We start from the raw sequence: 22,244 nt of genomic DNA on the forward strand, positions 1-22,244 counted from the left end.
GTTTCAGAGATTTTAATTATCTTCCAAGGAGCAATTGAAACAATGTGGGTTAGGAAATGAAATATTAGAACAATACACAGAGCTGGAAGATTAATAAAGGCTACATGAGATAGCACTCAAATAATGCTTTACAACTGAACAGGTGGTAATGGGTCCAACGAAACTGCCAGCCTCAGCAAATAACCTCAAACAAAGTGAAATGTAAGTCATGACAGGACATGTGCAATGAACAATGAATTTTTTAAACTAGTTTTGACTAATGGCTATTGAATTGGCTAAGGGCAAATAATATGGAAATCATAATAGTGCAGGCCACACCAGCATCACACGACTACAAAATCTGGATTCTGGAAGGTAAAAATGGTACCATTAAAGATTTTTTGTTTGTTTTGTTTTATTGTTGTCATATATATATTTTTTTCTTTTTAAGGTATAGATGGCTTAAATCAGAGCTGTACTTTGGACAAACTGACCAATTCACAAATATATTAAAAAGTAATTTAAAATATGGATTTGGATATTAGCCTTCAGGGTTAAAAATATCCAGGTACGGTTCTGGCTCTATCACTTATGAATCTAGGGAGACTCCCTGTTCTTCTGTAGAGTAAAAGTAACAACAGTTTCTATCTCAAAAGACAAAAAGATATAAATAAAATAATGCAAAAAAATGCAAAAAAAATAATGCTAAGTATCTTATCTCTGGATGACTCAATAACAGCTAGAACATGCTATTTAAAATAATGATAGAAATAAAATGAAGAGGACGGAAAGAAGAAGAAGCACAAGGACAAGACGTCTGGGAGAAAGAGTGGAAACAAAGAGCCTACTTAAAAAATTATGTTAATAGGTGGGTGAGAGAGGAGGAGGGTGGTAAGTACAATGTGTCAGGTATGAGAGTTCCCTCAATCCAAACCTTCCTAAACAAACAATGTATTGTGGTTATACTTTCTATCACATTTATCTCCATTTTTTTTGTTAAATTATCTTATATTTTCTTTTTTTTTTTGAGAGAGAGAGAGAGAGAAAAGGGGCATATGAGTGAGAGGAAGGGAAGAGGAAGAGAGAGAGACTTGTCAGCAGGCTCCACACTTTCACAACCCTGAAATCATGACCTGAGCAGAAATTAAGGGTCAGTCACCTAACCTACTGAGCCACCCAGGTGCCCCAAGTTATCTTATGTCTTCAATCTCTATCATCTACCCATCAGTATCCCTCATATATACACACAGCATTCCATTTTGTATACATGTATTGCCAACATCTGTATATGCAAACATCTGTGTGGAACAAATCAAGTGTTTCTCGTGTGTTGTAATGTGCTGCATCAAGCATCATGCTTCGCTAGCTCATTTCTCATTTTCCTAGCCATTTGGAGTGGCTCTACCTTAAATGATATCCAATGCCCCATTTCTTCTTTAAAAATAGAGAAGAACCTGCACACTTCAGCTTCCCGCTGGAGAGAAACACTTTCCTATCTGAAAAGGAAGAAGAAAAGAAGAAAGTCTGTAAGCTTGTTAAGGAGTCGCCCACTGTTTCCAAAGAAAAGGCAGGTAATCATGATCCAGCTCTAATCTAGGAGCTTCTGCCTATTTAATCCAGGGCTTACTAAAGACTCATGGAAACAGCACACTTTAACCTTATTTGTATACTTCAGGCTATTGTTTTGCCATCCAGCCAGCCATGGAGGTGATGTGGATAGATCTTGCAATACAGACTATCATTGTGTATTTCCATGGACCAAACACTAAAATTATTTGAACATTTCAATTTGATTCACCTTAATTTTGTGTAAGTATTAGAATAGACTCTTGTTTCATGATAATTGAGTTTCCTGGCAGATTATGTCCCAGTGTAATCGAATGATAAAATTCGGAGAGACACATGGAAATGGTTGGGAGCGAGACTCTGGGCTCCGTTCATAGCATTACCAGCTGTTCAGATTTCCAGGTACAGCTAGATGACTGCATTATAAAATACAGCTGCCCGGAATACCAATCCATATTTCTTAAGTCTCATGAAGACCTCATCATGGCACTTAGTGAAAGCCAGCAGTTACCAGCCAGGATGTCAGCCTCATCCATGAACTGGGTACTGAAGAGGATCACACGGTCTGCTTTCCGCTCCCTCAGGAGGTTCCAAACCTGGTGCCTTGAAAAGGGATCCAGTCCAGCAGTTGGTTCATCTAACAGGAAAACCTACCGAGGAAGGATATATATCAAGAGTGTCTCCAGTAAGGCGCAGTTCTTCCAGAAAACGTGGAGAAACCATATTACTTCTTATTTAAAAGGATATTGATGTTAGGATCTTGTTATCCTATTTAATGCTCTATCACAAATATTTTATCACAGACATCCTTTACAAATAAAATATTTGAACTACTACTAAAAGTTTCATTTTTAAAACTTCGAATTTACCTCTAAATTTAGTCTGACTTACCTGAGGATCTCCTAAAATGGCAGTTGCAAAGCTGAGTTTCCTTTTCTGTCCACCACTTAAGTTCTGAGCCAGGACATCCTGAATATTTTTCATCTCCAATTCCAGTAAAATTCTTTGTATCTAGCCAAATGACAACATTTATGTCACACACCAAAATTTCTTTTCTTTCTTTTCTTTTCTTTTCTTTTCTTTTCTTTTCTTTTCTTTTCTTTTCTTTTTTTCTTTTCTTTCTTTTCTTTTTTCTTTTTTCTTTTCTTTTTCTTTAAATTTGAAAATACAAAGTTGTAATGTGTAATGGTTAAAAGCATGGATCCTGAGGCAGACTGCCTGGATTTGAACACCATGCCGCCCTAACTAACTGCATCATCTTGGGCAACTAGCTTGTTCTTGAACTTCAGTTTTCACATGTGTACAATAGGGATGATCACAGTACCTATTTCATAGAGTTGTTGTGAGGAACAAATTAATCATTATATTTGAAAGTAAGGCTAATGCTTGGCATGTAGTAAATTATACATCAGTGTTAGCTATTATCTAAGATTTTTTTGGTGCAATATTTAGACGTGATTTGCACAAATATAATTTAAATAGAGCATAAAGAACTCAGTGCAAATAGAGTCAACAATATCATTTTGGCCAATACATCAGTTCTTACATATTGAGTACCTCTTTGTCCAGTTCATGTGGTCGAATTCCTTTTATTTTAGCAAAGAGCCTGAGATTTTCTTTCACAGTGAGGAAGTCAAACTGTACATTGGATTGTGGACAAATTCCAGTGAGCTGGCTGATATTCTCCAGATCAGTTATTTCTGAGAGTTTATTGTTATAAATGGTGACTGAACCTATAACAAAGGTTAAAAGTTAATATCAGGGTCATGCTTGAATTAAGATATTTCTAGACAGGCTCTTAACTTTAGAGAACACACTGATGATTACCGAAGGGGAGGGCCCTGGGGGGTTAATTGGGGGAAATAGGTGATGGGGATTAAGGAGGATGCTTGTGATGAGCACCAGGTATTGTACAGAAGTACTGAATCACTATATTGTACACCTAAAACTAATATTACACTGTATGTTAACTAATTGGAATTTAAATAAACACTTAAAAAAGAAAAGCTCTTTCTAGATGAAAAATCCCTATATATTTATTAACTACATTTTAGACACATGATTTTCTCTTCCAGGTTTTTTTAATTGGCACTACAAACTTCCATTATAGTTGTGTGGTATACTGGAAAGGAAAAAAAAAAAAGAAAGAAAGTCCCATCTACAGCTTTTCCTATCAAGATCTCATCCATTTATCCAATGCTCACATTTAGTTTGGTTATGTAACAAAGACAATCCTAAGAAATGGGATAAACACAGAAGCTGTGAAGTTGTCTCTGCACCAGGATTTGCCTTCTCTTTGCTTCTGGGATCATGAACCCCTGGGTGAAGAATCCCAACCAGGCTCTTAGAGGATGAAAGTCCATGTGAGCAGAGAGAAGCAGCATTCCTAACTGCAGCCCCATATATGTGAGTGAAGACACACCAAAACATCCAGCACCAGCCAATTAAGTCCAGAGAGAAGCACTGCCAGTCGACCCCAGAACCATAAGAAATAATAATTTTTATATTAGGCCATTAACTTGGGGGATGCTTGTTATGCAGCAAAAGCTAACAGATAAAAGTTCAAATGTCAAATAACTAATGACCATGACAGTGATTCTCATGAAAGACTCAAATTTCATGTATAGCAATCAAATATGTCATACCTCATAGGCAAGTTCTATAAAATAACTTCCAATTCTCCATAGTTATCTGTGTTTATGATTGATGATCAGAAAGACTTTATATTAACAGCTTGATTTATATGTTGACCTGATTTTGGAAAAAAACTCTTACCTTTGGTGGGAACAGATAGCCCGCTAAGAATGTTTAACAGTGTTGATTTTCCAGCACCACTGTGACCAAGTATTGCAGTGATTTGGCCTTCATATATGTCAAATACCAGATCTGGGGGTGGGGGTGGGAGGAGAAAGGAAAAATGGATGGGAGAAAGGAAGGAAGGGAAAGATGTAGGGAGACAGGAAGGAAAACAAAATTACAAATAAAATTGTATTACAAAGCTAATGGATTGCCTTTTTATTTCCTCAAACAGCCATGTTTTCTAAATATTAATACAGTGGTTGGTTAAATTCAAAATAAAAACAGTAAAATGTGTTTTATCAGTTTATATGCCTATCCTGTCTTGAAATTTTGAAAAAACTTGGTTTCATAGCAGGAAACACATCTAATACTCCCAGGTTCATAGACATTACCTGGTATATGGTGGGTGGATGTTAGTATGTATGGACTAAACAATATATTAGTGGTTAGGTAAATTATTATGTGGCTAAAAATCCTTTGAGATAAATTGCTCTTTTTGCACAAAAGGAAAATGTTCAGTATCTACAACAGCTTTGAAATTACAGAAGGAAATTTGAATTTGTAGGAAAAAAAAATCCAGAAAACCCTTAGACTACCTCAGTGTTACACAATACACCTTTCAAGTACCTTTGATTCTAAAACATAATCAATTTTTTCTAACTTTTATGTAGTCAAAGCATGTGTTAGAAGGGAAATTTTATCATGGGGCTCGAATAACTCATTTCAAATCTGAAATGCCACCACTAATTACTCACCAAGCACACACAAAAAAATGGAATTAAAATCACAAATCACTATCAATAGAATAACTAAATGTTCTTTTTTCCCCCTACCTTTCAAAGCTTTTATTTTATCAGGCTTTCCTTTATATTCTTTTGTAACATTTCTAATTCTGAAAAAAAAAGAAAAGATACTTCAGGGTATGACAATTTTCTTTGGTTTGTACTTCTAATTTTGGTTGCCAGGATTGGATAAATCTTATCTTCAGGGTACAGAAAGCTCTGGGATTTCACTCTCATGAAGTCATGCTTGTGGGAGAGAATCACCTAGAATACTGCTTCTCATTCCTAGCTGTTACATTAGCATCACCTGATGAGTTTTATAAATTTACTTATGCTTAGATCCCATCACCAGATCTTCTGATTCCAAAGATTAGGCAATGGCCTGGCATTAGTATTGAGAACCAGGATCATGTCTAACCTGCAAAACCAAGGAAGCTAGATCAACAGGTAACATGGGCATCCAATACTGAAAGGTTCATTATGAACTACTGGCACAGATTGGAAGTATCTTTGGTTTACCTTGAGTCAAGGTCTCCAGAAGTTGGTAAAGAGGTACAGGGGTGCAGTATGGAAGAGATGCAAAGACTGTAACAGTGACAGTATGGGTTTTATAATCTTATCTAATTGACCTCACACTATACCATTTAGTAGCTGTTACCTTAACCAAAGTACTTATTCCAGGTAAGTTTCACCTTTTGCAACCTGAAACATTTTTTTTTAAGATTTTATTTATTCATTTGACAGAGAGAGCACAAGCCATGGGAGCAGCAGGTAGAGGGAGAGGGTTAGGGAGAAGCAGCCTCCCTGCAGAACAGGGACCCCGGGTTCATGACCTGAGGTAAAGGCAGAAACTTAACTGACTGAACCACCCAGGCACCCCTCAACCTGAAACTTTTGAGTGTTTTAGGGTTGTGCTGAAGGATGAGTAAAATATTTCATCTTGCATGTATAACAAACATAAAATGGTATCAGATTATGATACTAGAGAAGAATAGAATTAACATATGCTGGGTGCTATTATAGATCTGGAGCCCTAGGCACTTTACTGGTTTTATTCTATTAGGTAAATATGTAATTCATAAACAAAATCAAATTTATGCTTTTTATTTTGTCATCTACTATTCATCAAAGGATTCGGGCTCCACTCATATTGAATTGTTTGATTAGATTCTTCACTCTATTTTAATCCCATTTACCATAGCACTTAGAGTGGGTGAGATGCTAAAGAGATAGAAGAAATACAAAAAGAAACCTAGAAACACATTAAATGAAGCCATTGTTTTGCTTTCTCCCAGCTGCTCTGCTGGAAGTTAAACCTAGCTTAAGTCACAGGACAAATGTAAGAATAGAAGATAAATATGGAACAGGCTAAACTAAAAACTGACATGGGCCCTTAAAGCTCTGTAGGCTGGAGTAATCTGAGACCATTCACAGAGGACTGACAGGTGGGGATCACTAGTGGACAAGTAAAATGTCAACAGTCAGGGGTCTTGAAGACTTTCTTCCTATTTTCTTATCTGAAAAGAAAAGTTGCCAGCACCAAACAAAAAACACATCTGGAAATGCATATGTGCAGGACACCCTATGGCTCCTTTTCCTCAATTCCCTTTGTGTCTGTGTTCAGATCCTTCCTCCCTTCCTCTCCCCTACTCTTTCATTCTCTTCGAAAAGGCAATCCATAGGAGAGGAAAGAGAAGTTTTAAAAACTGTGAAAAAAAAAAATAGGGAGTATGATAAAGGAGGTAGGACAAGGTGTGAATAAATGAGACCAGGCAAAGCAACGAGAGAGGCTAAGGCCAAAGAAGAGAAACAGCAAAGAAAAGATTGAGAATCCAGGCGTTTTCACTGGATTATCTTTGTTGGTGAAATCAAATTTCGTATTCAATCTAAAGGTCAACCATAGAATAGAAGATAAAATTAGTTAAAGGAATTTTTCTCTAAACTTGAGGTGGCAGGGCATCTAGGTGGCTTAGTTGGTTAAGCATCTGCCTTTGGCTCAGGTCATTACCTCGTGGTCCTAGAATCGAGCCCCTGCTCCGTGGGGAGTCTGCTTCTCCCTCTGCCCCTCCTCCCACTCGTTCTCCCCTTCTCTCTCTCTGTCTCTCTCAAATAAATAAATAAAATAAAAAAAAAATAAACTGGAAGTGGGAAATGACAAAGGTAGCATGGAGGGCGTTAGGTGGGAGCTATCCGTAGGGCACAAAAGAGAATTATGATGGCTTCTCCATCTTTGGCCTGTTCTCCATCTGCATCCTTGTTACCTGATGGCTTCTTTTCCATGGAATTCTGGAGGCATTGGTTCAAAAGAGTCATTAGATGAAGGATTGGAATCAATTTCATCTTCGAGGGCCACATGATCAGCTTTATGTTGCCGAGACCAAAAGGAGGGTTTCAGGAAAAACAAGGGTGGGTATTCATGTCCATGTTCATCTACGTGACCAAGAGACAATGGAATTTTGGATCAATCATCAGTTTAAGGGAAAGAGTCACTCTAATAAAGCAGAGTAACGTAACCTCTCTGCCCAAGCATCTGAACACAACACTGACGCAACAAAGGCATGTATTTTCCTTGATATGTATAGTCGCATCAGGAAAAAACAAAAGTCACTAAAATGTCTCTATTATAATCATTGTTGGGTGGCTCAGTCAGTTAAGTGTCTGCCTTTGGCTCAGGTCATGATCCCAAGGTCTGGAATGGAGCCCTGTGTTGGGCTCCCTGCTCACCAAGGAGTCTGCTTTTCCCTCTCCCTCTGCCTTGCCTCCTGCTCCTGCGCTCTCTTTTCCCAAATAAACAAAAAAACAAACATAAATTAATAAATAAAATAGTTCCTACAGGAGGAAATGAAACTGGAATTTTAAAAAAAATCCAGGAGTGACTTAAATAAATGTTAAGACCCCAAGAAAACCAGCTATTGGAAAACACATACAAGATATGCTAGGCATGTTGAATGGTATCCAGGAGTCCAGGTGTCAGACACTGGCAAAGGAAGAAGAAATGGACAAATTGAGAGTTTGTGTCCAATGTCACTTTTGATTACAGAGATTCCAAGAGAAAACTGAACAAGATTTAAGGAAAATGAGGGACACACTGTAAGAAAGGGAGAGAAAGGGGTAAAATAACTTATTGAAATTTAGCAGAGTGGAATTTTTAAAAAAGCTACTTTGTACTTATGCTTTATCTCATTGCCAAATAATAACTTTCTTCTGAAGCAAATTTACTCCTTATGACTCTATTTCTGGAAATTAATCCAGTATATTTGCATTTAATTATCATTTGTATCCCTACATGTTGAGAGACATTGTAAAATGAAAAAATATATTTTACTAATATTCTGCAACGGACCTCCAGCGTAATAATGATATGTTTTCAAGTTCACGTGTACTTCTCAGGTGTTCAATCATTCATTCATGCAATATTGACTCAACACTTTCTCTACACCTGCCATTTGGTAAATTAGTTAGTACTTAACTCTTTCTTTTGAGGAGGAAATCTAGCAAATGAAAGCTCTACTGCTCTCCCGGGTCCATTCTACCACCAGATTTACTATTCCATGATTCTGTCATTTTAGCTGGTTAATTTTTCTTTCTCTCATTCATATTTCTTGATTTTAACAGGATTGTGAACAAAATCACGCTGTTTGAATTCAGGCTTACATTCAGGCTTCAAAAATTTGCAAGTGTATACTAAATGTTCTAGCCAAAATTGTAGATCCTGGCAACTATTATTCTGGCCAGTCAAGTAGCAAGAGATAAAGAACTAATGTGGCCATGGGCAAAGCCCTTGTTCATTTCCTTCCCACTGATGCACAAACCAGTTTTTAAAATATAAATAACACATGTTAGGAGATTCGTTTTTAGGAAATAATATTCTATTTTAATCGTATCACTACTCACTTGGCAAAATTTTCTCAAAATAAATCGTCAGTGCCACATAGAAGAAAAGATCAAAAGCCAACATGAAATTTGTTGCTATTATCAGTTTTGAGTCGTCCGATGGATAAGGAAATGCATTAGAATTCAAATCATAGTCCAAGTGCAAAAGCTGAAAATTAAGAAGTAATTAATGAAAGGAAGTTAGGTTTGTGAAAAATTTTCAGCAATTAGGTTTAGCATAAACCTAGAAGAGCTACTTTTTGCTTCATACTGGGAACACGAAGTTGAATGAACCTGCCTTCTTCACAACTCTCAAATCTTTGGGAAGGCACAGGTATGTGATCAGCTATAATGAAATGTAGTGACTACTAGGATTAAAATATGTTCCAAGTGAAACTGGAGCATTAGGAGTGTCACAGGATTTTTGTTCCCTTAATGCCCACGGCTCTTGGTCACACTGCTTCAAAGAATGAAGAGGTGGACCGGATGAAGAGTACTGGGCAGCACTGCTAAGTTTATTGAGGGATAGTATAAAGCTCCCAGAGAGGGAGGGGACCCAAGAGGGTTGCCATTTTGGTTTTTATAAGCTCTTTTGCAGAACTATTTTGAGTACCCTGAGTGTGGTTCCTCTGTGGACTGGCTGCTAAGGTGTGCCTATCAGGACTTTGATCATGCACCTGCCTACCTATTGGGTTATTGTTCATGTGTTGATGGTCTCTTCCGCTAACATTTGGGACTAACTACCTCAGATTGTGATAGCGACTGATGTTTTAATGATTAACTGTTATGTTTCTGGATTTTTCCAAAAGTCACTTCTGTGGAGACTGCTAGATATGATGCTATTATGGTCTGGTCTGAGATGTAAAACAGGATGCTAGTGTGGTTTTGTCTTAGATGTCCCAGCTCCCTGTTTTCTTGTTAGGGACTCTGGCCCTGACTACATTAAGTGTCTAATTAACTCCCAACAGGAGGATGCAGTGAAGTATGGGAAGAGATGACATTTGAATTCAACCTTAGATATATTTTTACCAAATGAAAAAAAATTGAAAAAAATTTTTTACCAAATGGAACACAGGACAAAGATGGCTACATGAGAGAGCATTCATGCCCTTGGAAAAACAAAATGCAACAAAACTGGTGTGTTTAAGGGGAGCCTATGGGAAAAGTGGACTTGTCTATGATGTTCAAGTTAATGCATCTTTTATAACTAATAATCCTTTCATTAAGAACTAAATGCCAGATACATATGCAATGATCGACATTGCCATTTAATTGGAGGGATAGCAAAGTAAGTTCAATGTGAGAATCAGATAAAAAGAAATGACATTTGATGAGCAGAAATGTAATTTGCTGGTCAATTAATGTGTTTCTAACTTTTGATTTTCCTTTACATAGTGGTTTTTACATTCATGTATGTCATTCAATTACAAAGTCAAAATACAAGCTGGAATAATTAGAATTGGATTTGTAATATCAAATCCATATTTAATTAATAGCCAGAGAAAATGCTTTAGATTGTCTCTAAAGAATGATATGCTGACTTTCCATTTGTTCACTCACCACATGACTTATTTTGCTGAGCTCGGTATGCCCAAAGCATTTAAAAGTTCATCTCTACAGGGCATCTGGGTGTCTCAGTCGGTTAAGCGACTGACTCTTGGTTTCCACTGAGGTCATGATCTCAGGGTCCTGGGATGGAGCCCTGCATCGAACTCTGTGCTAAACGCAGAGGGATTCTCTTTGGATTCTCTCTCTCCTCCTTCTGCCCCTCTCCCCTGATCGTTCTCTCTTTCAAATAAATAAATAAATAAATCTTTTTTAAAAGGTTCATCTTGGCAATGTCACAGTAGTCTGCAGTGGGGCTTTAAATCTGATAATGCTAATCATAGAAATAACTATAGACAACTGAATTCCAGACACAAAAGATGTTTCTGAAATGCCATCAATCAACAGTTGGGTTGTTTCTCACCTGGGCCATTCCGAGGCTGAAGGCAAAGGGGCTAAGAAAACTTAAAATCCACTCCAAGGATGTAGGAAGATGCCTGTACAACGCTGTAAATCCCAAACTCCCCCAAAAGATGGTAAGAAGGAACACGATCAGGCCAGTGAGGAAAGATTTCTTTACTAAGACGCTCATTAGAAAAGCCAAAGCTATCTAAAATGAGAGAAGATCCAGTTGGTTCATATTTCTCCAAGGATTATTCTTAGCATAACACACTAAGGGATTGAATATACAAAATTAGAATTACATATTTTGTTTTTTGTCTATAATACCAAACTGTGCTCTACAAATTGCACTATAAGCTGGCATTACAAAACACTACAAATCTTAAAAAAAAAAAAACAACCCAAACACTACAAATCAAATACATAAATGTTCTCAGGCAAATAGCAGACAGTGAAGAAAAGAGATATGGAGAATAATTACTTATTCAGAAAGCAACATTTTATCCTTAGGGTAAGAGTTGAATGGAAAGCAATGTAATTCACAAACTCACCAAAGACAATCCATAGAGGAAAAAGAGGGTGAAGATCGCCATGAAGCCAGTCAGAATGACAAACTGGACAGATTTAATAATAAGTGCCAAGAAAAGTGCCATAATGAAGATGAAAACAGCATAGAGCAAACCCCAGGAGAGCCTACAGTGGAAACAAGACGTTATTTTAAAATTTCGTGTTTCATCGAAAAGAGGATCTAGAATGGATTCTAACACTATTCATTTGATTAATTCATTCTTTCAGTAGATATTTATTGAATTTCAGGACATGTAAATACAAGGTAAATGTTCTGGGAAGAATTCTTTAGGAACTAGGGATATTCTTTGTCCTGAGATTAACTCCAGAAATACACATACACACACGTCATTGTGGGGAAAAGGAGAAAATAGTCTTCCAGTCTGATTGATTTTGATCCAAACATTTTTCCTGCTGCATTCATACTCTGTGACCTTGAGCAATCACTCATAATTTTTTATTGCTTTGGACACTAGGAATAATACCACAGTATTAGTTCAATGAAGTCATGTCTATGTGGGACACTGGCCTAGTACATGGTAACCCCCTCAATGAATCTCAGATCCTTTTCTCCTCTCTGGGGCCTTTCTAGGGATGAGAAGTTTCATGAATTTCCTAGAGATTAAAAAAATTCTCCCTTATGTGTAGCTCTGTTGCTTTCTCTTTTTTTCAAGAGCTTTCATCTTTCTCTGGATGCGTACACCAAATAGTCTACATACTTGCCTCTAACTCCATCCATTTACTATTAAGATAGGATACATCACTTTCCTTTCTTCATTTTTTTTTATCACATTGATTAACATTCTTTGAAGGGCAAAATGAAATAATGAAAAACAAAAATAGCAGCAAAACTAACAGAATAATAGCTTATGCAGGGACACCTGGGTGGCTCAGTAGTTGAGCATCTGCCTTCAGCCCAGTGTATGATCCTGGGATCATGGAATCCAATCCTGCATCGGCTCCTCGCAGGGAGCCTGCTTCTCCCTCTGCCTATGTCTCTGCCTATTTGTCTCTCATGAATAAATAAATAAAATCTTAAAAAATAATAGCTTATGAATACAACAATTACTCTGTGCCAAAGAGTGTTTTACGAACTTGGCAAATACAAAATCATTTTATTTTCACAATGGCTCTATGCAAGAGCATCATTATTTTCTTCATTTTATAGACAAAGAACTTACTGAACAAAGATGCTAAGTAATTTGGTTTTAACTTCAGGCATTTTGGCTCTAGAGTCATTAGATTTTACTGCTCCGCTATACTTCCCTCCAATATTAATTCAATATTGACTTAAAGGATTTTCTTCCAGATTCCAAATTAGTTGCCATTTGCATATTTCACCCAGCTTCCTAGCTTCTGTGTTGCTTTACTTTCTCCTCACAACATCACCTCCATGCTTTTTCAGTGGTTCTCAAGTTTGCTCTCACACTGGGCTTTACCCATCCTTGGAATTAGCCAGCTTCCAACATTTTAAATTCAAACTATGCAGCCTCTATTCTCAATCCTGTTCTGCCAGCTTGTTCTTTCAAATGTATCCCTCATACCAGATCTTTAGTCTCAAAAGAGTTTCTGATCTTTGACCTCTTTTTCCCCTCCTTTCAGTCCCATCCTGGCTTGAATTCCACTTCCATCTGGCTTAGACACCCAAATCTACCATTTCTACCGCACTCTTACGAGTAGACTCAACGGCCATCCTTCATTATCCCTACCTCACAACCCCACACAGCCCAAGCCTGCTGTTCTTCCTTCAGTTGGAGAAGCCTAGTGACCACAGCCAGCCTTAACTTGGCAAGTGTTACAAACAAGGACAATTTATTCCATCCATAGAGAAGAATTAGAAAAATCATTAGGTTTAAACACTGATGCTTTAAAGAGGCCCATTTTCCTGAATCCCTACATTTATTTATTTGTGCTATACTTGACTCACCAGAACGCTGAATCTCGAAGACCCATCATCTTCATCAGACCTTTCATCTTCTTCCTCTCTCTTGTAACGTTAATAGATGCATAATAAGTGAATGAGGAAAAGGAAATGATGCAGAAGAAAATGAAGAAATCAGCTACAATGCCTCCTTGACTAATGAAGGGATGTATCTTCATATTCTTCCCAGTAACTGACATCAATTCCTCCATCACTGAGTGATTTGTTGTGGTCTGAAGAAATATATTAATAAACAAAATTGGGCTATTCATAGATGGTATATTCTGTTTTCTCTCATCTCCTTTCCTCTGAACACATTACTGGTCAATCTGGATCTGATGCTAGCCTGAATTTTCACATCCGCCTTCTGCCACTGGCCTACTTGGTGCCCTGACACCAGGCATTCTGAGCTTCTCACAGTTCTCAAAATTTACTATGTCATTTATCGCCTTCCTGCCTAACACTGCCTTATAATGTGCCTGAAATACCTTTATGACCTTATATACTTGGCAACTCTTAACTCAAGCTTCAGTTTTAAATGTTACTTCAATTAGGAATTCTTCCTTGGCATCCGAGTCTCAGAAGTTTGCTTATTTACTTACAGACACTTTATACCTTCGTGATACCTTACGTCTCCCATTCTAATAATGCTTTTAAAAAATGTTTTACTTTTTATAGCTTTTATTTAAATTCCAGTTAGTTAATGTATAGTGTAATATTGGCTTCAGGAGCAGAATTTAGTGATTCATCACTTATGTATAACACTCAGTGCTCATCACAAGTGCCCTCCTTAATGCCCATCACCCATCTGGCCCAACCCCTGCCCATCTCCCCTCCAGCAACCTTGTTTGTTCTTTATAGTTAAGAGCCTCTTAAAGTTGCCTCCTTCTCTCTTTTTTTTCTTCCCCTATGTTCATCTCTTTAGTGTTTCTTAAATCCCATGTCTGAGTGAAACCATATGGTATTGGTTTCCTCTGATTTATTTTGCTTAGTATAATATACTCTAGCTCCATCCATGTCATTGAAAATGACAAGATTTCATTCTTTTTGATGGCTGAGTAATATCCATTATATATATGTATATATACCACAACGTCTTTAGCTGTTCATTGGCCGAAGGCCATTTGGGCTCTAATACTATTCTTATGATATGCCTGGCCTCCTGACAAGGTTGAATTATTAGGAGAGAAAATTTCTTTTCTATTTATGTCTGTAGCCCCTATGGCATATAAAAACTTAAATACACTTTGTTCTAAAGAACCAGTGATAAAGTAAAAAAACAAGACTATCCATTTATATTTTCTTCTATGAAAATTTGAGGCTTCTAATACAGTTCATCTTCATGGAACATTAGTTAACATGGAATGTTTGTACTCACTTCTATAATAGCAGCATTGATAGCAGCTTGAAGAGCCACAAAACCTTGCTTCCAGTATTTTGAAACTTGGCACTTAACACCTTCACTCAGATTATGACAATGAGCTTTAAGAAAAAAAAAAAGAAAGCCATAACTTATCATTATGGATTATTTCAGTCCTGATGATAGGAAATAGTGAACTTTAGGATGGCTGCACATTCTAAATGTTTACTTTGACTCAAGGCCTATGAAAATATAAACTGGGTAATGATTCTTAAAACAGGGCCAACAGAGCACTTGTAGGGGACATTTTGTATTAAATTAGAATACACTATCTTCCCTGTTTCTTCACCAATCAAGAATTTTGTTGAGCTCTTCTCTTTTATGGTTTTGTATTGTCAAAATAATCTTTTTATTTGTTTCAAAGGTTAGCATCTCTTGTATGGATTGAGAAGCCTATGGATTGAGAACTAAAGCTTTGTCTGGCATTACACACAATACAGGTAATAATGAGCAACCGGCTGTTCAGAGGAGATAACTTTCGCTCTAAAAAAAAAAAAAAAAAAAGCCCACCAGTCCACTGAGTATTAAACTGCATTAAAGGGCTACTAATATTTAACATGAAAAGTTAAAACTGAGTATTGGAATTAAATGCATGTTTCATTAACATTTTAAATATTTAAAAATCATTTGGAAATAGTTCAGGCTTATAAATGACAATATAATGAATACATATGTACCTAAATTTTAAAAATGAATAAATCATTGCAAATATAATTAGAATCCCTTGTATATTGTTTATGATCCTTTTTTAAAAAAGATTTTATTTATTTATTCATGAGAGACACAGAGAGAGAGCCAGAGACACAGGCAGAAGGGGAAGTAGGCTCCCCGCAGGGAGCCCAATGTAGGACTCAATCCCAGGACCCTGGGATCATGCCCTGAGTTGAAGGGAGATGCTCAAACACTGAGCCACCAAGGCGGCCCGTTGGCTATGATCTTATTGCTCTTCCTTTTTTTTCTTTTTAAAGATTTTGTTTATTTATTCATGAGAGACACACAGAGAGAGGCAGACACATAGGCAGAGAGAGAAGCAGGCTCTTTGCAGTAGCCTGATACAGGACTCAATCCTGGATCCCAGGATCATGACCTGAGCTGAAGGCAGCCACCCAACTGCTGAGCCACCCAAGTGTCCCCTTATTGCTCTTCCTACCACCAAGCTCCTAACTGGCTAAATACCTTCCTGAACTTTGTGTTTATATATGCTTTCAAGTTTTTATAATGTATCCCCAAACTACACATGTAACTTAAAAATGGCTTACCTTTATATCTTATATTTCATTACAGTCATCGTTCTGCATTTTGCTTCATTGCTCCATATTATGATTTTGCAATTCAAATAAATGGCCCTATTTTTTCTACTTCTTATGATTGTATAGGACCACATTGCAGGAATGCAACTCAATATATTTATCCAATGATAATTTGGTTAGTTTCTTTTTACTTTTTTTCTACTACAAAAAAATAGCTATTTCTATGAAAGTCCTTATATATGTCTTCTCATGAATATGTGTGTATCAGTCAGGATAGTCTATGATATGCCTCGTAACAACCAACCTTCAAAATCTTACTGTCTTATCATAGCAAAAGCTTACTTCTCATTCAGACTACAGATTTAGCACAAGTCTTTGGAAGGAGGGGAGCAAGGTTTTCCGTTTCACATCTAAGGGTTCCCAAGGAAACGGAGTTTCCATCTAGTTTGCAGAAGCAGGTGAGGAAAGCTCATAGAGAACTCACATTTGCTTTCCAATGCCTTGAATATCGGTATCTAGTTATAGTTACAAAAGAATTATTCTATGCCCTCAGAAGGAAAGGAAAATAGGCTGATGCTCAAAAAAAGGCAGATGCTCAACCACTGAGCCATCCAGGTGCCCCTATAGTTTATATATTTTTTGTTTGTTTAATAATACTATACTATTCCACAGTTATAAAGATATTCTCCTATATTGAAAGTTTACAGGATTTTTTTTTGAGTTCTGTACCTGGAATTGGTTGTTTAGTATGAGATAATTTCATTTTGTTCTTGATGGAGAGACAATTTTCCCAGCACCAATCACAATGTCTTATGTTAGTTTTCATGTTTATGTGAGAGCTTTCCAGGTTTCTTCTGTTTCATTGGTCTATCTGTCTTTCACTATGACAATAGCATATTGTCTTAATTACTTATAATTTCATATTCTTTTTAAAAACCATCTTGGCTTTTTTTCTTTGTCTACTTATTCACTGAGTATCAGTCTCTTCAGGTTCCAAATTAATACGGAAATTTTCATCTCATATAAACCCAAGATTTTCTCACCTGTCCTCATGTAGCTAAAACCCAAACCTCTTGGTTACTGAGACTGGCAAAATCATACAGCATTAATAGTAAGCAATCACTCTGGATTTGGTGCCCTCTTCATTTTGGGCCCTCAAGAATAAGCTTACTCAGACATTTAAAGAGAAACTTCTACTTTATCCACAAACAAATATACTTTCCTTTAGCAATAATATATTATAACCACATATTACATTTAATATATACATATATGGGAATTTGTATATGTATATATGTGTGTAAATATATATGCGTAAGTATTTATATATATACATATAGAACCATATATAATAACCATCTAATATGCTAAGTTAATAAACCCAAAAACCAATGTACATTTTTTGAATGTGTTGATTATCCTGACATCACATCACAGGTATTTTTAAATTTGCTGTATTAACATCCACTCCCATATACAACTTATGACATAATTATAATAGCGAGTACTGGAATTACATAGCTGGAAAGTTACCTTCATGGTCTCTGTGTTCCTTCCTTGTTGGGATTCTGTGGCCTAGCGTGAATTTCAAATGATATGAGAATGTATTAGTAAAGATGACTTGTATTATTTCCTCAGGATAATGTGTCATTACTTCTTTAATACTTTCTTCGTTGGACAGTCCCAAAACTTTTTTATCTGCCATTATGAGAAGAGAATATATTTGTTAGTAAATTATGAGGAGACCAACTTCAAGATGTCACTTTAAATTACTTTTACTAGAGTTCTTTATGGAAATACAACAAAATCAAATACCAACTTGAATAGGTCAGGCAAAGTAAAGTTTGGGAAGAGACATTGCTGAAATTCATCTAGATACATTCAGAAGGACTACATGAAAATCAGTGATTTCATTTTCATTTGCAGTTCTTGAACCAATTTCAATCACATATAATATCATTTCATACCAATTAAACTATTCACAGGCAAATCAGCATTGCAATAAATCTACAATGATAGTAAAAAAAAGTGGTCATGAGTTGTAGGTCATTTGTGGCCTAGCTGTAATTTAAATATCACAGATGGAAATAATTATAAAAATTCATTTTCTGTTAACAATCCTAACAGTATGGTAAATATACTTTAAAAAATGAAAATCCTAAAAATACATTGACTGGCTATATTGACATTACTAAAAAGTCCCTCTTTTTTGCAGACATTGTGTTAAATGCTATAAAGATGTCTCATTAAGATTGAAAAAATGAGAAGGAATGCAAAAAAAAAAAAAAAAAGTCCTGGATTGGGGTGAGAGTGTTGTAGATGCAAGCAGAGGAAGAAGGTAACATGTATTTTGATGGAACTATATTTTTTTCCTGGAATCTATTCCTTAAATCCATGTGATCTTGAGCAAGTCACATAGGCTTTATTACTCAATTTCCATTATTTATAAAACAAACAATAATACCTATTCATAGTACAGAATATTACTACAGAGTACAGAAAAGTATAATACAGAATAATAATATTATTACAGAATAATATTCTATCACTACAGAATTAAAGTCTCTATAAGATCTAGCATATGATAGCCTTTAATGAATATTATAATTGCAGTTACATTATTTATGAAACAAAGATAACAACCCATTCATTGTAAAAATAAACTTGATGTAAAGACCCTGCACACTGTAGTCATTTAACGAATATTTATTAACCCAGTTGCATGGGACCTTGAACCAGAGTGTTGTTGAGAGGCATAAATTTATGGCATTGTGACCTCCCAAGAGGACATCTGTAAACCAGAGGATGAGTGGAGACACACCCTGGGATAGAGAGGGAGACAGACCAGACCTTAGGTGGACAGTGCAGATCAGTTTGGGATCTTGAATCTGAAGTGGAATCAGTGTTTGTAGGCAAGATGCACAGTGCAAATATTCCAATTCAGGTGGAAGTAAGGGAGTGGTGGTTGGTGAGGCATGATGGAGAAGCAAGTCTGGAGGGAAGCCATCCACCTGTCCCAGGAGTGTGCAGTGAAGCATGGACAGGACAGAAAAGTCCAACATAATTTGGGAACTGTGGCCATACAAGCTCCAAGTAGTAAGAGCCTGAACACAGATCACAGAGAGGGAGACTTCTGGATACTGGGTACTCTTAGGGGGTCAGAGTCCAAGCACAAAATTGATAGTTACATAAGCTGTAGTAGAATCGTGGACATAGGTTAGCAAAGAGAAGAGACCTTATATAGACTTCCAGTGACTGGGTGGAGCAAGATCTAAAAGTTCCCCCTACATTCCTACATTCCTTCCTTCCTTCCCTCCTTACTTCCTTGAGCATAGGGAGGGGCAAGAGAGAGGGAGAGGGAATCTCAAGCAGACTCCACACTTAACACAGAACCCAATGCGGGGCTCAAGCTTACAACCCTGAGACCATGACCAGAGCCAAAACCGAGAGTTGGGTGCTTAACCGACTGAGCCACCCAGGCACACTAAAGTCACATTTTTATGTTCTTTTTTTAAATTGACATATAATTCACATAACATAAAATTTATCCTTTTAAACTGTATAATTTCATGATTTCTAGTATATTCACAAAGTTGTGCAAGCTCTAAATTGTTTTTAAATTATAACTCAACTCATATTTATGGCTCAATCACCATAGATCTCCCTCTGAGGTATGCATTTATATTTGCAAAGAAGAATCGTTTCTCTTTGGCTGACATTCAGTCCCCCTTCTAGTAAACACTCTAAAATTCATTTGGGACATTGCCACTCTTCCACTCACATACCATGTGGTTTAGTCATGGTTGAAATACTGATACTGTATTCTTCTATCCAATGAGATTAGTTCTTGGTAGACCAAGACCAGCGCTAATGCAAAGTAGACCATCATTCCAATGGATCCAATCTTTGAAAGTATTTTGAACTATTGGGAAAGGCTTTTACACTTTTCACTGAAGCTGTTTGTGGTAGGGCTTAAATCTGGAGATTCTGCGGACTAATAAATCTGCTTCTATCTGGGGAAGGCCAACCTGAGAATGAGACTAGCACACAATACTATAGACCTGGCAATTGAGACATATTTCTTCCTCTGTTGTTGACAGATCTCTATCCATACTCATTTCCTTAACGTGAGACAAAAGATGCCCTCCTTTCTTTGAGTTAAACTGAATTGGGATTCTCTCATTCTTAACTGATATATTCATGAAAAATGTAGCACTGTTAATCTTATTTTCAATATGGTGATAATGTGGCTCAGAGAAGTTGATGACTTGCAAAATGCCCTGCAGATGCAGTCACAGAAGTACTTTTAGCCAAATGTTCTTTGACTCTAAGACTAGTTCTCTTGCCTCTGCATGAGGCTGCTTTTCCTCTGATTTCAGAAGACTATTCTTCAGGAAAGTGATCTTGACAGTAATAATGCTCTTCTTATTTTTCATTGATAGGTATTTTAACACTGAAGGGTGGAAATTTGAAACAGAATATTCATCAATTGAATCTTCAAATACAGTAAGGCAAGTTTCAGTAGTAAAAAGGTAGAGATAGAATTCTTATAATCAAATTCAAGAAAAGACTCATGTTTTTTTTGTCCCTAATGATAAGCAAATGCCAGAGTGACAGTCTCATTCTAGTAATAATGCCTCCACAACTATCTGTCAACAATTCCCTAAACATTTCCACTTTCCAAAGTCTGCCAAACTCTACATTCATGCTTTTCCATACGCTATGCAAGATCAAGATTTCTTTGTTGAGAGTTTGGACACACAATTTCACATAATCTATAAATTTTGACAACACAGTTTATCAACTGAAATGCAAATTAAATGCATGCATCTGCAGTCAAATGAACCAGATACCAGAAATTCCTCTTTGGTTGCTAGAAAACTCACCTTTCATGAAGGAGGCTAAGGCTACTTTATTCATTATCTGTTGGGTTGTATTGGTGATAGGTGTGTATACAATAGAAAATAAAGAATCTTTAAACGAGTCTACTGGTCCCAGGTCCATGTCAGGCAGTGAAGAAAAATCATTAACTTTATGATTAGTAGGAAATAGATACAAACAAAGTAGGAGGAGCAATGGGTTGAACCATTCCTATACAATCCAAGAGAAAGAATAAAGAAAATTAGGACTTCAAATTAGTTATCCACAGTCATTTGTTCATAATAGTTTATCTCATGCATTTTTCTGCTTTCAATATATGCCACCTTATGAACTGTTTAAAATATGTACAGTGCAAAATTCAGCAGTCTGAGTAATTCCAATGAGCTGTTAATAGGAATTCCAATGTATTGACCCATAGCACCAGTCTAAATAAAGCATGCACTGATCATGAAAGTATGAGAGGCAAGAGTGGAAGTCTATTACAAATTATCACCAGCTGGTATGACCTACTCATGCTGTATCTACAACTCCCAACTCCCAACTCCCAACTCTACTGAGAGCCTAACTAGTGTTTCCTGAGACAGTTCTGAGGCACTGCTTACTTGGAAACAAAATACTGGCTATATGCTAAGATCCTGGTATTGGAATTTCAGTACCATTCAGGCAACCAGAGAAATACTGTCTCAGTGAGTTATCCTTACTAGTCTCCTGCAAACTTCCATTAAGACATTATTTTATTTCCTAAATGGATGAGTATAGAAAAAATTCGCAATAGGTATACAGTAAAATTCTAATGTAGTTAAAAATGCTACTTGGGGCACCGGGGTGTCTCAGTGGTTAAGCATCTGCCTTTGGCTTAGGTCGTGATCCCAGGGTCCTGGGACCAAGTCCTGCATGAGGCTCCCCGCCTGTAGCCTGCTCCTCCTTCTGCCTATGTCTCTGCCTCTCTCTCTGTGTCTCTTATGAAGAAATAAATAAAATCTTTTTTAAAAAATGCTACTAATTTATATCTATCTGATTTTCAGAAGATATCCAAGTTCACAGGATTTTTTGTGATACGGTAAAATGATGGGAGCTAATGCTAATTTTCTTCTTGGCACTAATGACATTTCCAAGTTTTCTACTCTTTGGAAGAGAATGATTTACTTTTAAAAAGAGAAGAAGAATCAAAAGAGAAAATACCAGTTACCTACTTCTGTGGGTTGATTAACCAAGCCTTCAGAATCTCAGTATCTAAACCTGACTATCCATGAGTAGGA

At 36.7% G+C, this 22,244-nt stretch overlaps 1 protein-coding gene across 7 annotated transcripts in view; it reads right to left on the bottom strand.

Moving 5' to 3' along the window:
* The window catches only part of ABCA8 (ATP binding cassette subfamily A member 8), a 76,019-nt gene that overhangs the window by 38,293 nt on the left and 15,482 nt on the right, over positions 1-22,244 (bottom strand). For 5 of the 7 annotated variants that reach the window (XR_008664286.1, XM_055324598.1, XM_055324591.1 and 2 more), the window contains exons 3-16: positions 20,991-21,195; positions 17,638-17,802; positions 14,813-14,916; positions 13,441-13,667; positions 11,498-11,639; positions 10,969-11,154; positions 9,021-9,168; positions 7,388-7,556; positions 5,178-5,236; positions 4,321-4,431; positions 3,103-3,278; positions 2,437-2,556; positions 2,057-2,195; positions 1,385-1,475 (exon numbers count right to left, since the gene is read on the bottom strand). Coding sequence is in view for 6 of the 7 variants with exons in the window: in XM_055324598.1 (XP_055180573.1) it covers positions 1,385-1,475; positions 2,057-2,195; positions 2,437-2,556; positions 3,103-3,278; positions 4,321-4,431; positions 5,178-5,236; positions 7,388-7,556; positions 9,021-9,168; positions 10,969-11,154; positions 11,498-11,639; positions 13,441-13,667; positions 14,813-14,916; positions 17,638-17,802; positions 20,991-21,195 (2,042 nt within the window). In the remaining variant the exon portion in view is untranslated. Of the gene's footprint in view, positions 1-1,384; positions 1,476-2,056; positions 2,196-2,436; positions 2,557-3,102; positions 3,279-4,320; positions 4,432-5,177; positions 5,237-7,387; positions 7,557-9,020; positions 9,169-10,968; positions 11,155-11,497; positions 11,640-13,440; positions 13,668-14,812; positions 14,917-17,637; positions 17,803-20,990; positions 21,196-22,244 lie in introns of those variants that run through there. The other 2 variants (XM_055324622.1, XM_055324623.1) reach the window with 2 other exon arrangements.

Source organism: Nyctereutes procyonoides, unplaced genomic scaffold (genome assembly GCF_905146905.1).
Source record: "Nyctereutes procyonoides isolate TBG_1078 unplaced genomic scaffold, NYPRO_anot_genome, whole genome shotgun sequence".
Classification (NCBI taxonomy): Eukaryota; Metazoa; Chordata; class Mammalia; order Carnivora; family Canidae; genus Nyctereutes; species Nyctereutes procyonoides.